The 17008-nt window shown below is 37.5% G+C and overlaps 1 protein-coding gene across 28 annotated transcripts in view; it reads right to left on the bottom strand.

Moving 5' to 3' along the window:
• Positions 1-17008, bottom strand: part of MEF2C (myocyte enhancer factor 2C) — a 140135-nt gene that overhangs the window by 11048 nt on the left and 112079 nt on the right. For all 28 annotated transcript variants that reach the window (XM_075079414.1, XM_075079429.1, XM_075079425.1 and 25 more), the window contains 2 exons: positions 3242-3414; positions 887-1016 (listed from right to left, as the gene is read on the bottom strand). In XM_075079414.1, the coding sequence (XP_074935515.1) occupies positions 887-1016; positions 3242-3414 (303 nt within the window). The remainder of the gene's footprint in view (positions 1-886; positions 1017-3241; positions 3415-17008) is intronic.

Below are 17008 nucleotides of genomic sequence, written 5' to 3'. Positions count from 1 at the left end.
AGATTTGAAAACAGAAAAGACAATAATTAAACGAGAATTAAAGAGGAAGCAATTAAACAATAACTAGCATCGTAATTTTCACATGTGATTTTATAAGCCTTTTAATTTTAATTACACCAATTACATTAAGTTGCAGCCGAAAAAGTAGACCTTCCTCTTCCCTCAACTCATTAACTTGGGAGCAAATAATGCACTAATAATTATTCTGTAATTTAGCAGGGCTTTTCTGGATCTGGAAGACAGAAAGCATTCTTAGTCTGTATATCCACCATAACTACAGATGCATTCTCACAGAGTCAAAGACTTGAAAAACCTAATAATATTCCGGTTACAGTGTTCCTTGTGGAACCCAGCAGGCAGCCTGTATCTGAACAGCACAGGTCTTCTCTAAGAGCATTGGATCGGTACACCAGCACGCTCTGTACAGCAGCAACCTGCAATGCGAACTGGAAAGGATCTCTTGAGGCTTCATTTCTAGTCTCTCCCAGGTAACTATGTGGTAGCCCACAAAGTTACTGAATTCTGTTTTGAAGCCAGTGAAGCTGCTTGTTCCCACTACCCTTACGGCTTCAGAGAGGTGCACTCTACCTGAAATTATCTGTAGTATTAAGAGGATTAAGAAATCTATTTTGAGTTACATTTTTTATTAAAGTCAATGAAACAAAGCTATCAATGCAGTTTTCCATTACAACAAAATACCTAACTTTTAAATAGATACATCTCAAGTTAGTGACAGATACAGAATAAGTAAATGCAGTGCAGAAGCCTACCAGCTATGAATTTTTCAGTCTCTCCCAATGAACATTAGTTAATTAATTAGTGCTGAGACAGACATTTGTCAGCATCTTGCTCCCCCCCAGCCTTTACATCTTGCTCCCATACTTACCAGTACCATATGTTGTTGAGATGGCTGATGGGTATCCTCCCATCCCTTGCCCTGGTAGAGTAGGAGTTGCTACGGAAACCACTGGAGTAGCCAATGACTGAGCAGACTGGGAGTTATTTATCCTCTGATTCTTTTAAAGTAAGTAAAATAAACATATTATTGACTAGTTTTTAACTCAGTTGAGTGTATTAGCTTTCTGGGTATGTTTTGTGCATGAGAAATACAGGCTGATACAAATTTCTAGAAATTAATCATTTAACATGTGGCTTTTATGAACTCTGCCAACCCTATCATTTACAAGCCTTCAAGAGACCAGTTGTCACCATAGTAACCAATTACATCAGTATCTCCTAGGTAACTGAACTAGTAACAGGCAAGATTGCTTTTATTGTGGGAAGAAGAACAGATCGTGTGAAAAATTAGTGAAATATGTAAACTCTATTCCCATTGTTTTCCTTTTCACTCAAATGAAGAAAAAAAAAAAGGAAAAAGAAAAAAAAGCTGAAGAAAACCCCCCAAACACAGCCCTACTGGATTGTATGCTTTGAAAGTGAGGGGCACCCGAGACTGCTGAACACTGGACTCTTACCAGCAGATGGTGCTCTGACTACTTCGTTTTTGTGCAGTAAAACAAACTTCAAGAGCGTTAGGTAGCACAAGCAGTTACACGCTTATCTTTAACTCCACGGCACTAGATGTTGCACTGTAAAAACCACACTAGAGAACTCTAAGCCTGTGAGTGGCAGGACACAATGACCAGAGAGCCACCAAAAAAGTGTCATAAGGCTGCACCATCTTCAACAGCACAAGTTTAGATGCTCTCAAAGCACCAGCAACAAGAAAGCTTTATTCTAGCATGCATCATTTGAATATGTGCAACAGCTGCACCTGGCCTTCCATACTGCTAAACTGCAAAAACTATGATGACGTTTTTATTCACAAAGTAGTTATGGTAAAGTTTTCCATTTTATCTGAACCAAGTCTTCACCTGTGCAAGTATCAATCATACAAAAGAACTGATTTTGTTTTCCTCGTTATTAAGACGAACATCACTACCACTTACCAGAAGCAGATCAACATCCTCAGACTGAGTGCATAGGAAAGGAGCATTAAAAATTAGTGAATATAATTATTTACCAGGATGCAGATTTCTAGCCTAGGGAATAGCTTAATCTGACAGGGGCAGCAAATTAAACACTTTCTGAGCATAGTTTGGAAAAATAATACTTCATAGATCCCCTCTTTGTCCTTCTAACGGGATGTTTGTTTCAACTGCAAGGACACTCTATCCAGTTTTCAGAACAAGACTTTCTCTAAGAATTCATTATTTCTTCCACAGCCCCGGTGGCTGCAGACCGTGTTGCTATACCTGGTTTCAGGAGACCTGACCATTCACAGAATCCCTTGGAAAGTATCAGTTTTAAGGACCTTGGAATAAATCATTTGATGCAGACAGCTTGTCACTGCCGGGGTCGACTTTGAGCGTTGCCCTGTAGGAGACTATTTGTTACTTATCCTCTCAGAAGGCATCATCACTTTTATGGGGGGTTTTAGTTTGATGTTCAAAGTTAATTTATTATGCGTCAAGCTGAAGTAGCCAACTTGCAAGTTGTTTTAATAGTGTCTGTTACATAATGGAAAAACGTGTTTATAGTGTCACTTAAATTTACCATCAAGATCCTTTTTAAATTAAGCTCACTTTTAATGTTAAATCACTCATGAAAGATTTACTTGCAACCACTAACCGACTTTCGGAAGGGAACTACAAGATATGCACATGATACCTTCATGATTCAACCTTCTAGCGTAATAATAGCCTGCCCAAACTGCGTTAATCCTGGCAGGAGATACAGCAGCTTCATGCTCCTTTTTATCCTGCTCTATCTATTTACTATCTCATATTACAAAATTTGTCCTTTGGAGCTCTGAGTGATAGAGTTCAAATTAATTTATTTGTAGTTAATCTGCCATCTGCTGAGAGTCTGTGTGGCTAAACATTAAAGAAAAAACATAGTAGGTTAGGAATACTGAGGCTTAAATTCAGCCTTCATAACAAATCCAGGAAAGGCTGAAAGGCTCTTCCAGGTACTAGGAAAGAGAAGCGTAGACTGTGCAGGACACAGTTCCTATTTTGCAACTCAACAGAAAAAAGGGAGGAAGTAAATATAATTTCATAAAAGCAATCGATGTAGCCTCTGCCTACATCCTCAGCTCGATGTCAAGCCTTAGGGTTAGACAGGAAGACTAAACAAGCAAGGATGTTATTTTGCTGATTTTAGTTGTTTGAGCAGGTCTTGAAATTCCTAAATATCCCTTATCTGAAGGAGATGAAAAAAAGCTTTGAAAATGGATTACCACTGATGGCATTGTATTCTTGCTGCCGGGTGGAATAAGCACACGGAGATCTGGTTTGCGGTTGTTCATTCCCAGATTCATTGGTGGTGGAGATTTTGCTTGCATATTCTTGTTCAAGTTGCCAGGTGAGACCAGCAGACCTGGTGAGTTGCGGGGGTTGCCATATCCATTTCCTGTTTGGGTAAAAAGAACAAAAGAAAAAAAAGAAGAAAAAAGACCGAGGATGATTATAAACTCCAATGTATTTCTTAAGACTGATCACTAAAAAGGTCAAATAAAAAAATTAAAGGTAAATACCTTTGCCATGTACTTTTATAGGAAAACACAACACATGCCGTATTTGGAACAATTGCTCTTAAAATGCTTTCTCTTGTGGTAGCCAGCATCTCCAGGATATGCTGAAATTAACTCAATTATACAACTCTGTTTACAGTACTATGGTATATAGCGCAGTCTACTGTGCATTCAAAGCAGCCAAGATCTAACGTCTGCCTTACAAGAGAATCAAGAAAGTCAGACAATCTTACGGCTTAAAAAAATGTCAGAACTATGCTGTGTTTTCTTGACAACTATAGATGATTCTGCCTTGCCTGACTCAGCCCTTTCCAGGTCATGATTTTGTTTTGTTTTTAAACAAAAGATGAGTATAGCAAGGCTATAATTTCCAGAAAAGGCAGGGGGAGGACTAGGAAGATTCTTAAATGTTTTTGGCTCTCTTTCACCACACTTTTTGGACCTGATTCTGTCAACACTAAAGTTAATGCGAGCAAGAGCATAACCTTATTTGGAAAATACCACCGTATCTTTCATCTTCATCTCTCTGCTGCTTTCTGCAGGCCCCGGGAACAATTCTGACAGGGAAATGCTTCATTTGCCTTTTTCAGAAAAGGGTTTCCTTCTCTCACCACTGTACTGTACAGTACTGACAACTGTATATCTGTAAGGTTACCGACCTACCATTCCTCTGAAAATGAGACCTTCCTATTTCATCCACTTAATTTCACCTCTTACCCACACAAAGTCTGGGAAAAGAAATGACTTTTTAGTGTAGCCTTGAAATTCTGGCTGCACAGGCTGAAGAGAGATACAGAAACTGCCCAGTCATAGAGAGGGAATAGCATGAAAACTAGTACAGAAAGAGAAAACTTTGATGGATAAATACCAAGAAAACGAATGCAAGGGAGGTTTTCTGTTCAGTGCTCATCTTTTGTTCACAGCTCGCAAGCTGCGACACGCAGCCTGGAAATAGTGTAGGAAGGTGAGCTAGTGAGTGTGGCAGAGCCCTATGAGTTAGAAGGCCTGGACCTTCAAATTTCCCTTGTACTCCCAAAGTCACTGAAGGACTCAGTATCTCACTTCTTTTTTTCTTTTTTTTTTTCACACATGAAAGGGGGTTTACAGCCCTAAAGGACATAAATGGGTTATGGAACTAAATTTGATAAAGTCTATGAGATGGGCATAAAAATGATAGTACATGAGAGTGAATCTGCCTTCTAGTTAGGATAATGGAGTGTGTCCAAGCACAGCTAACATGATATCATGTTTTTAATCCACAAGCACATCAGCTAATTGTATTTATCAGATCAGCAAATGCACGGGGAAAAAAAAATCTGTCAAAGGCTGTTAAATACAAAAACACAACTTCAAGCTCTGGAAGACCCTGACCTGTGAACAGTAAGGTTAGGACATAGGAAAAGTATCATGAAGTGCTTGACATCCATACTGTGAGGTGACTTTACTTATAGGTCTGGCCTGGCTTGTTTATCCTTATGCTTTTTGTTATCATGATCTCCCAAGCCTTTGCAAAAAGGAATTAAGATGAAAAATGAGAAGCACTTAGATAATTTCAGAGATTTTGTATTAAAATTTTTTTTATAGTTGATCTTATTGTTTATCTCCTTAATAATATCTTAGAGTTAGTGAGATAAAATAAGTTAATGGAAAAAAGTGTATTTTACACTTATGAAGCTAAAATAGCAGAACACTGTCAAGAATTTTCCATTTTGTGTCAGCAGGCTTTTTTTTTAAAGGAACAATTGCTCTCAACATGGATTTGGTACATATTATGCTCTAATTTATGCTATGTGTTGCGAGAGGTGGCAAAATCAGAAGGGGCTTTTTGAATACACAACAATATTTTCTTCTAGAAACTACAGTGCCTTTTAAAAGTTGATCTATTACAAACTGAACACTGAAAACCTAATGACATGGAGAAGTGAACAACAGAGGAAACTGAAGCAAAAGTAGAGTTTCTCTGGTGCTGGTTTCATATAGGAGATATTTTACCAACGGGAAGTAAAACTGCCTTGTGAAATCTGTGGTATCACAAGCATTTGTTCAGAAAGAGAAAATGAGGCTGTTTGCAAAGGGAGTGCATTTTTTTTTTAGTTCTACAATATACAACCTAAGATATTTAATGAAACAGCATGCACTGGAATTTATATGTTTGCTTCTGTAGTTGTGATTTTCAGAGAATGGAAGCCCTTACAGGAAAGAACTCCCATTTTCTATATGAGATTTACTTACTATAATTTACTATTAAAAATTAAGAAAGAGAATGCATCTGTATAAAACTTTACTCCTCAGAAAATTTCATCTGACCTTTATATTATTTACCCACTGATGTAAAATACTTTGAACAGTGATAACATTTCTTACATTTTTATTTTTAGAACGTCAAATTATTTTTAAGAACTACTGCAATCTTCTCTTTACCAGCAGATTTCTGCTGTTCATGGCATATTATGCCAGCTAGCATTTTGGAGCCATATAATAACCATTCCTCTTTCCAGCCACCAAATTGTTATTCTTTTGGTATAATGTGGATTCAGGAATGTAAGACTGTGGACCTTAAACCAGCGACACAGAAACCCATCATTTGGAAATCAATGATGAATGCATGCATGCGGTTTACAGTTAAGAAGAGTCTGCATTTAAACCAGTTCTTTAAACTGTATCCTCTTTACTCAGAAAGCTGTGGCCTGCTCTGAGGCAGCTGTCCCACCTTCAGATAAATCCACCGAAGAGAATGGCCTCATTTACATTCAGAGGCAAAAAAACGTATAAGACTTCTAATATACAAATTAAGCCTTCCTTCATCCTATACTTTAAAATTACACTCTGCCTGGACAATTATCAATTTAGATGTGACTGTATGCAGAACATCACATTCCACTATCCACTTGAAAGCGCAAAAATTATATGTCATGTATGAATGGATTTCCTGATTATAGATTATAAGAAAATGAAAAACAGATGGATTTTTGGAGCAAGTTGGCTTTACATTTTTATTTGGTTAAAAGCCATGTTTTTTGCTGGAATAGAACATTTTTAAACATTACGGATATAACTTGTGATGTATAATGAAAATAAAAACAGTAGATGCACAAGTTTTAAAGGGCATATGTCAGAATTTGTAAATTTACAGCATTTTCAATTCAAGATGTTTTCAGAGAAAAGTATTTTTCCTCGTGTTGTTTGTTATACTGACTTGAAAGAGTAAAAATATTTTACACAGAAAAGAGCTTGTTTCTAGACAGAACTAGTGGAGTGGCACGTGTCATGAAATGCAGTGCCAGACTTTGTATTTGGATTAATGGCAGAATATAAAGACAAATGCTTTCTGAGCATAGAATGCTCTTCTTGGGCATGTTCCCACATTCTGCATTTAGGCACAAGTGCCGTTGACTTTAGAAGGAATTCTGTCCAAGTGCAGACTGCATGACTAATCCCTGCAATATCACTTTTCAAAAACATCCAGAAAAGTTATTTTAGTGCACCAGCAGTTAGTTGATCAAGAAGAATTATTAAAAAAAAAAAATTCATTTACTCATGGAAAACTATGATTTGAACCATGTTACAAATTCACATACTACTATCTTAAATGGTCACTTCCATGTTTCAAGAATTTAAGGGTACGAGTAGGGCACAAGTTTACTCAGGACAGGACAGAGAGCAGTTTACTCCTCCTCTTTCATCCCCCATTAGTAACACCTGTACCTTACATGTAGTTTTGGTCATTGGTGTTATAGTGGTTGCAGAGTGGCTGCGATTCTTGATATTCTCAGAGTTAGGACACTAATTCTGTACGGAGCATTTAAGCCAGGAAACTTTCCACATGCTGAGGTAATACAAACGAGGAGAGAATAATTTATCTCTGTATCTCTCAACGTTCTTGAACAGCATTGTCATGATCCAAAGTCTATAAGCCTTGAAACACTGTAACATTTTTGTATTTTGATTTCTTGAAGTTTTGAACCTGTCATGTCCCTATTTGTTTCTTTTTAATTTCTGATCTCAAAGGTACAAAATATTCTGAACTAAAAAACCTCTATGGTAGTCCTAGAAGAACGAAGAAGAAGACACACCATTTGTATGTCCTTTCTTTGATCTCTTTCATTTACTCTAATGCTTTTCACTGACCATATGGGTTGAGAATTTACAAGATCTTTAGGAACCTGGGATGCCTACCTGCCATTAATTTTAATAGGAAAAGAGCTTTCAAATTCTCAAAGGAGTTCCAATAAATATTAATGACCATTTCAAGTTTCCAACAAGTGTATGCTTTTACTTGTGGAAATTATCATAATTCTTCCAAGAAGAATATGTACATTCCATTTCATGGAGGATTCCTGCTTCCTAGTGGGTTTTGTTAAATGCACATCCCATATATATGACGTAATGCCTGACCACCAAGCTTCTCAAAAAGAATGTTAAATTCAGAATGAATCTATATAAACATGGAAACAACTATGCTACACTTTACTTCCACTTCAAAATATATGTATATATAAAAGAATCAACGTAGTAATAGAAATTTTGCTAGATTTAGTTTTGCATCCTTCACTCACTTAATTTTCCCACTTTCTGGAGGAATGGTAATTGTTCCTAATTGTAATTAAAAGCCAATGAAAGGGTTCCTTTTCTCTCTTTCATCTTATGTGTAAAGCTTTTTTAAAAATTCCTACACACTGTTGAAACAGGCTATGGTTCACCACCCAAACAGAAGAGATACCAACAATACAGCACTAATGCCAGGGAGCTCTACTGGTGTTCACCTAAACAGAATTTTTAAAAGAGATAACTGGAGGTCCTTACTCACACGTTGCATGCTAGTCAGTTCACGGTACATAACCTCTACTGACGGCAAGTGGTAGAAGAAAACCAATATGCAGATATGCTCACCCAGAAAAAAGAAAATCTTTACGTTAAAGTAGCTGCCCATTGTCACTTCTTTACACTAACAGACCTTTTTTACTGAATTACTGGGAGCCAGCTCAGACAGATGTGGTATATAAAAATTACTGACTTTGTGTGAAAGAATTCTCAAGCACTGTGTGAAATATCAGCTGCTTTTTGGTCTGAAATACGACAAAAGTGCTGTGAATGCCATTTGGAAGAATAGGAAGAGAATAAGGAGAAAACTGTCTCAACAACCCTTTGTTATAAAAAGCCAATAATTTAGAAACAATGTGAATAAAAAGGTAGACATCCCTACAATAATACAAGCCTAAGTTGATGTCCCAGGTGTCTCTCTAACTCACTCATTCTTGCCATGCAGGTTGTATAACTGTTAACAGGAAATACTTGCTCTTTAAGTCTAAAGCCACGTGAAGGGCTCTAACGGCACTGCAGTTGCCCTGTGCTGGGAAAAAAAGGCAGTATTTGGGAATCACTAAAATACTGCTAATACTGTAGGCAATCTAGGTGTAAATGGAGGACCATCTGCACCAGGACTGCACAAAGCTAAAGGTTACACTGTGCATCCCATTTCACAATTCTGGGTGTTAGTGATATCTCATTTTGGAAACGAGGCAAATCTCCACTGCTTCCACTGCAGCGAAGGTAAATGGTCTCATCAAAATTCCCCAGGAAAACTGTCTGTATGATCTGATTATATTTGTAGTATTTTGTGAAGAGACTGCCTTCCCAGTTCTGTGGCTCGCATTCTTCAGTTTTGCTATGTCCCTGGGCTTGTTCAAGTGCTTAGGCTCACATGCTGCATACTGAGACAGTATGGGTCTTACTGCTAAATCTCTTGTTCAATGTCCTTAAAAGCCCTCTAACTAGTCTTATGGTTCCCTTCACTGGTCCTGATCCAGACTCCCACCCACGGGCCAACATCTTGGCCCAACCCTACGGAGGTGCCTGGCGCTGGGTCTGCCCCCAGCTGCCCCCTCTCCTGCCCTGCTCCCTGCTGGGGCAGCAGGATGGGTCCTGGCTGAGAAGCCCCATTGGAGCCTCCGCTGCCCCGGGCCCCCAGCTGCCCCCAGCCCCCAGGGTGTCCTGGCAGCATGGTTCCTCATTATGAAAGAATTAAAAACCAACCCTTCCTCTTCAAATTTTCATGTTGAGTACTGTCAGCTACCTTAATGAACTGTTTACAGGGATGAAGTAGTCAAAATTATTTCTAACCCTTGGGCTAGTGCCATATAAAATTTGGAACAACCTTACAATCTACTCTATGTGGAGTAGTTGCAGGTGCATGCAACTATGGCTGAAAAAGGGCATGTGTATTCCATACTGCAGCAACTGGGCTCAGATTTCCTTCAAGACAGAGACGATGCTTCTCAGGCAGAAGCTGAAAGTAAAGATGTGGCTCTTTGGCCACTTGACAACACAGAACACATTGCAAAACACATTTCTGGAAATCTAAGGACATGCCATGAATCTAGGAGGCTAGAAATCTGAGATGCTTTTTCAGCCAAATGGAGAAATAGATGAGTTTGTTTAGATGTAGAATGAAAGGCCATGAACACAGAAACCTGACCTGTGTATCACAGACCATTACACTTCATGCAAATACTTTACTGCTGAGTCAAGTGCATAACGAAGTACATGGCAAACTAACCTGATCACCAACACTGTGGTTATGTTTTGTTGCTATAATAGGATCTGTTTTTAAATGTTTCTAAAGTAGTTCTTGCACTAGGTATTCTCCCACTTTAGTCTTGGAGTTCACACCTTAATAAAATAAATGTAAAGGTGGCACATGACTCTCTACAGAATTAGCCTGTTCCTACCCACATAAGGAGCTGTGAGCAACTCTTCAAAACATTTCTTATTGCCATCAGGTTTCCCAAGCTGCAGGCAGATATTTCAGCACATCTCTGGACTCCCTCCTTGCAACATTTGGAATAGGGGTATATCGCATAGGCAGTGAGGGTCTGTTGCTAATTATACACTGAGAGAAGAGGGAGTTCTCTTCCTTCTTCAAGGATGATCATCCTTGTTCCTCCTATTTTTGCTCAGGAAAGGAACAGAGCAATAGATGATCCAGGTCCTTTTGGTTTTTGATTTTAAATTTGCAGAAGAGTTACCACTGTCAGTATGCTTATATTCTTACATTGTCTGTTCATAGCATCTTACTACTTGCTTTCATAATTCCTTAACTGTGCCCCATTTCAGGAATCTCAGAGCATACAGCTTTGATGCAGAAACACCATCTTTCCTATATCTTTACTTGTGATTGTACTGATTCACTTATTTCCACTTCCAAAACACTGTTTTGTTCTAACAAATTTATCAATAGCTATGCTAATCTCAAAACCTGTATATTTCAAGCAATGTTGTTTTGCTTGAAGCTTCAGCTAATCATCACAGTTACTAAATTGTAATTATTGAGAAAAATAAGAAAATGACACAGTGGTCTTCAGTTTTGTGCTTTATGAAAATTACACTTCTGTATTTCAAACGTGGGCACTGCACAAGGAGCATCAGAACAATATTCCTGTGTGTTACAAGTTTTTAAGGTCCAAACAAAATGTCAGGGACCAGACACTTAAAAGTGACTTACCATGGTGAAACAGCTACCCTGCCCCTGCCCCTGGTGCTGCAGCTGCTCCCCGGAGGCGCAGGCACAGCGCAATGTCCCCAGACCTCGCGTAGTGCTCCCTCCTCGCTCACTGTTCACATTTGCAAAGGTTAGTCCATGATCTGCACTAGGAATGCAGTGATCTTCCACACTAAGGTTTAGTCTATTAGGAGAGGTCAAAAACTGAGGATGGTTTTCAGTGGTGCTTCCTTGAAATTTACCTTGGGAAACAGTTTTTCCAAAAATTTCGCATTAAGTAGCACAAGCCTGATCTCTTAATGTGCAGGATGCACAAATCGTATCTGGGCCACACCTATCTGAGACAACCCCCTGTCCAAAATATGTCTTCAGGACTTAGTGGGTCTCTCGTGGCTCTAAGATAATTCTTACATCATTAAAACAATTAAATAATGCATTCTAGGAGCATATATTTTCCTCCTTCTTGCATGCTAGCTGAAAAGAAGCTCCATTCTAGTCCTGTTTATGTGAAAAACAAATAGTATTTTTTCTTTTTTTATATGAGCTGTTCTAGAGTCAGAAGAAAGGGAAAAAAAGCTGAGTTATATGGGAGGGAAAACTACATTACTGAAAATACAGTGTTTTCTGAAGATATGAAGGGAGAAGATATGAGCCTGGGAAAGATAGAAGACTTATTTCTCCTCCTGACAGACCGACTGAGACCCTTTGTCAAATCATCTGCTTTGAACAAATTATTTGCTGATGAAAAATAATTTCCTTATTCTGGCGTTCGAAATCAAATATCAGTTTGGGGAAAAATATTTCAAGACAAGAAGTAATTCCTATTATAAACTGAACACATTATTTGAAACTGTACTTTCTTGCTTCTCCAAAGAAATTGTAGAACTGTTAACATCTTTTTTTTTTTTCATAAACATGTAGCTAAAATTAAATTGTTGATTTTTGTTAAATGCACAATTATTGAAAAATGAAGAATGTATAATTTAAATTTCAATGTCAGGAAGGTTTCAGGACTACATATATTAAGCACAAATGGCATATACTTATATTTTTAACTTACCAACGTTATTAGAACAGATATACACAGAAAATGAAAGTGTTCTGCACACAGATACTGCTACTTTGATTGGTTTTGAAATTTAAGCAGGCACAAAGAAAAGACCAGTAACTGATCTCTTCCTGTCTCCTCTGGCTTTTATTTCTGGGAGACTGTTCCAACTGTTATCAAAGGAAAAATTAGCTTGCAAGAGATCTGAAAAACAAATGGAACCTATGGATTGAATATCTTAATTGGGGAATCATGCTAAAAGTTAAAGGGCAGGGGTCACATTAACCTAATACTGCCAGGAGCTTCCATGTGTGGCTGCCGTCCCAGCTTCAAGAGGTTAAATGCATTTCTTGCTTTCTTTCTCAGAGCAAAGTCATTGCTGCATTCCAGATCCACGAGGCATCAACCATCTCTTTCAGGACTCAGGACAAGCATGAAATCCAGATGTTTCCTAATTTGCAATGCCTTTTTATATTTTCTGAATTTGAACAAGAATGTGGATTGCAGTGTGCAACAGAAGACAGTGTGGTGTCTTAATGATCAAGAATGCACAGACAAAAAACCCAATTAAATCCCTGCCTCACTGCAGTAAAGCATAAAATTCCCAAAGACTTCACCAGGAAAAGGATTTTATCTAAAGAATCCAAGTTATTCTTGAGGAACATTTGAAACTGCTTGTCATAAAGGAAAAGAAGTCAATCATGCCTGTCTTTAAAATCCCACTTTCAAAGAACCACAGTTTGTATGACTCACTTAATTGTTCATTACATGTGAACTTAGGGCTTTCTCCCTTTCAATCCTTTCAAGCTGTCTTTTTATAAATATAAATATTGAGACACTGCTGATTAGAGAGATGATGATACAGAGAATAACTAAATAAATTACTAAGTCAACACTAACACAACCGATGGAAACCTATTAAAGGCCAAAGTTTCACAGATTTTCATTAAGATCTACTCAGAATGATCTTACACGGATCTCTTCATTGCTGATGGGGTCACATGAGTTAGTTAAAACACACGCATCCAAACTTTGCATGACACCCATTGCAAGATTCTTTTTATTTTTACATGGACAGCAGCATCTAACCTTTCAAACTTATTCTCAAAGTTCCACTGATATGATTTTTACCTGTATGAAAAGAGCCCTAATAAGCTGCGTAAAACAGATTTGTTGGCAAGAAGAGGATTTTTGGAAAGGCCTGTGTGGGCTGCTTACAAAGACATGAAATTCAGGTGTCATTAGATAGTTTCCTTCGTACTATGTATTAGAGCTGCCAAGCAAGTTCTAGTGTTCTTCGTGCTTTACCACAAATCTCCTACCTGTAGGTACTTCCCTTAAAACACTGCAAAAAAAGAGGATATATCCTCCTTATGTGGAGGGAAGTTTGGAAGAGGAACACTTACTGGCATAATATGACTGGTAAAGAGGAAAGGAGGGCTGTTGTGTTTTTCATTTCTTATCCCCCTCCATGGTTTTAAGCCAACCTGCTAATTTATGATTTCTTATTGTTTGCATTTGGCACTATTGCACCACGAGCTCTGTTATGAATGACTGCATGTTCTTTCTTTTGGACAGTAAACTTCCTTGGACAGGAACTATTGTTTACTATACTTTTGTACTGCATCTTGCCCAATCTTTGGATCAGAGGTCTGTGGGCGACTGCACTCTTCGAGTAATATGGGAAGGGCAACGACTTACCACGGTCTCCCTGGCAAACCCAGTCCTAACAGGTTGCCCATAAACTGTGGTTTGGGAATCATTGTTATAAGCTCACTTGTTTATTTAACATATTCCAAACTTGTAGCCCAATAATTATCTTCTCTTGACTACGCCAAGCATGATTTCAGGGCACAGTGGAGAATATTTATGTAACCTTTTAATTTTTTATATATATTTTTTTTTATTTTTAGTATTAGTTTGCTTATTTATATTCATAGTTTCAAAAGACACTAATGGAACTAGTTGCCTTTGGAATCCTTGCTTAATTTTGGTACTGCCTGTAGGCCTATTTGGGCAGATTGCTTCTTTTTAGTAAATCTCTTTTTTGAGAAGATACAATCCAGATTGCCTCTGCCCTGAGGGTTTATAAATTAAAAATCCCCTACTACTACATATACTCCCATGTGGCTTGAAATAGAGTATAGAATACATTCACCCACAGTCAGCACCTGACCAAGAAAAGAAAAAGAAGCAGGAAAGCACTACCAAATTACGATACTGGCTGGCAGACCCAGGACCTCAGCCCTCAGAAGATGATGAGGCAGCCGTTAGCTTGTCATTAATTTCCAGAAGGAAATGCTGATTTATAGATAAATACAGGATTCAGTTATTAAAAAGACATGGGATTAATTTTTCAAAAGGCGTTGCTGATCTTTCCAGTTTCTAATGATTTTAAAGAACAGGGGTAAAGTTAGTTTGAGGATGCTTGATTTAAAAACCAAGCACTTAGCCCCTCTGACAGCATTTGTAGAGTCCCAAGTGCTTTTGAGTAACTTGCTCCTTTAGTTTAACATTAATGTTAAGATGGAGGCAGTAAAAAAATCAGATAGTGAAATAAACAAATCACAGGAAGTAAATAAACAATTAAGGCAAGTATATTTTTTATTATATCCATCCTGGATTTGAAACTTGAGATTGAATTTTTCCTTTGATTTTATTATTTATAGTGGTTTAAAATGAAAGAAATTCTGTTGATTCAGATGGCCTTATTCTATTCAAAAGAAAATGTAATTACAAAATACAAAATGTCATAATCTGAAAACCATATAAAAAAGAAAAAAATAACTCAAAGGCATGACTCAGTTTGAAAATCAAAAGTTTAAAGTACAAATGCAAAGAAAGATGTTCCCCAATACTGTTGCATTTTGATTTTAAGACTACTGAAAAAATTTTTAAGTTTTAATCTTTTGTCAGGCTTTCAATATAAATATTGAGCCACCGAATAAAAGTTGAGTTCAGATAATTTACAGCACTAAAACTTCATAGACAATATTTATTTCTTCTCAAGTTACTGTTAAGTGGTTTTGTTAAAGGCTACGGTCCCTAAAAATGAAAAGAACTTCACAGGGTCTATTATGTAAACAGGTAACACATCATTGAGTCTTCATATTAGTTATGGGGCAAGCTAGAATGGTTTTACACCATTACCGACTTGGGTCCAGAAAGTTCTTGTTCTCTCTTTCAATCAAAAGCCTCTGGGTTGAGAGAATAGTGTCAAAGACATTGCTGTGTTTACAATTTAGCAACTATACTAAATGTGAAGTTTACTCCAGTTTTGTTGGCAGTTGCTACTATCACATGATAGAAACTATTCAATCAGTGTTTGGCTAAGAACAAATTTACTTTAACAAACCTGAGATAACCTCGGTTTAACTTAAAAATACCACCAACGATATTTAGTTGTGTAGGGCAATAAAGAAATAGTGTCAGCTTTTTAAAGTTCTATTTATGTCTTGGGTTGACTCCCAAGGTAAATTGTGGATGATTTCAGGGTTATTACTTGATATAATCCAAACCAACAAAATAACATACTTCTCAAAACACAGACTTAACTAATCTTTTTTCCATTTCTGATATTGCAGTTATAATGTAATTTGTTATAATGTAATTTGTTAAAGTAGTGCAGTAACTGAGGCCTGGTGTTAGCAATCAAAAGTAGTTTCATTTTTTAATGGCAGAAATGAAACTGTTTCGACTCTTCTTCTTGGAGTATCTTATTTTGAATATATGCTATTTTTGGACACTGGAGAAAAATGCAAATTCTTGATGTTCTAATTTGGCCAGAAGTATGAACCCCAACAGATTAAACCACATGATCATGCTACCAGCTTCTAAGATGCCAAATTGAAAAAAAACACAGAGGTCTCTGTTTCTTGTGAAGAATGATGAACAAAGAGAACTTTTGATGTTTATTCTTCTGCACCCTAAAGAAAGAGGACTGTCCAAAATAGTGCCATTGTGGAATGATGCATCTAAGATAGAGGATTCAACCTTATAGTGACCTTTTAATCTTCCTTCAGCCCTGTATCAAATTCTTCCTACTGCTCTGCATTTAAGAGATTTAGAAAACACTTCTTTAATGGTGTTTAAAGCTCTTGTTGCCAGATAAAGAACAAAGACTATTCATACAATTAAATATTTATGATGCATTCCTAGCAATGCCCCTCATACATATGCCCCTCAAATCAATTGCCTACTCCAAAGTTACAATGCTTGAGAGCTTAATGCATAACGCTGCGCCCAGGAAATACAAACTCTTAATTTGTGAGTGAATAATCAAGCTATTCCTCTTCCTATGCTTATATATGCTTTTAATATATTTCCCAGAAAAAATGTATTTAGAAAGGATATAAATTTTCAACTGGCATATTGATATACAGATTTTATTAAGCACAAGGATTATTAAGTGAAATGCGTGTGTAGAGGAACTTTTATTTTAGCGTGTGCGCCTTTTAAAAGAAAAGATTGCCCTCTACACTAATTGCTTTCCAGCGCCTTTTTAAAGGAACAGGGAAACCAGTAACGAGACAATGACATCTCTTGATGAGCCAGTAGAGGGAGCCCCTTAATAGGGCAATCGATCTCCCACCCGAGCCCCTCCGCGGCCGTTCGTGAAGTTTCTGCTGTACACGAGGTTAAAGCGAGATGAAATGCGAACATCGTCAGAATCAATCTTTCTTTACATGTGTTTCGCAGGCTAACAAAAGATAATTAACAAAACTGTAATTTTCTATCATGCTTTCTTTTTTTTGCGAACAAAGGAGACTAATAGCTAAGTTCCCGTGGTCTGCCTTCTCTACTCCTAAATTAACACAAAATGACCCCTCAAAGCTTCAGCATGCGTTGAAAGTGCCTTTCCGACACAATGCTGTGCAGTTTCAGTTTTACTGCAAATGCATCACTCAAACATCTGTGACTTATCTAT

Source organism: Phalacrocorax aristotelis, chromosome Z, assembly GCF_949628215.1.
Source record: "Phalacrocorax aristotelis chromosome Z, bGulAri2.1, whole genome shotgun sequence".
Classification (NCBI taxonomy): Eukaryota; Metazoa; Chordata; class Aves; order Suliformes; family Phalacrocoracidae; genus Phalacrocorax; species Phalacrocorax aristotelis.
Note: the sequence above shows the minus strand (reverse complement) of the source record. Positions and strands in the feature narration are given on the sequence as shown.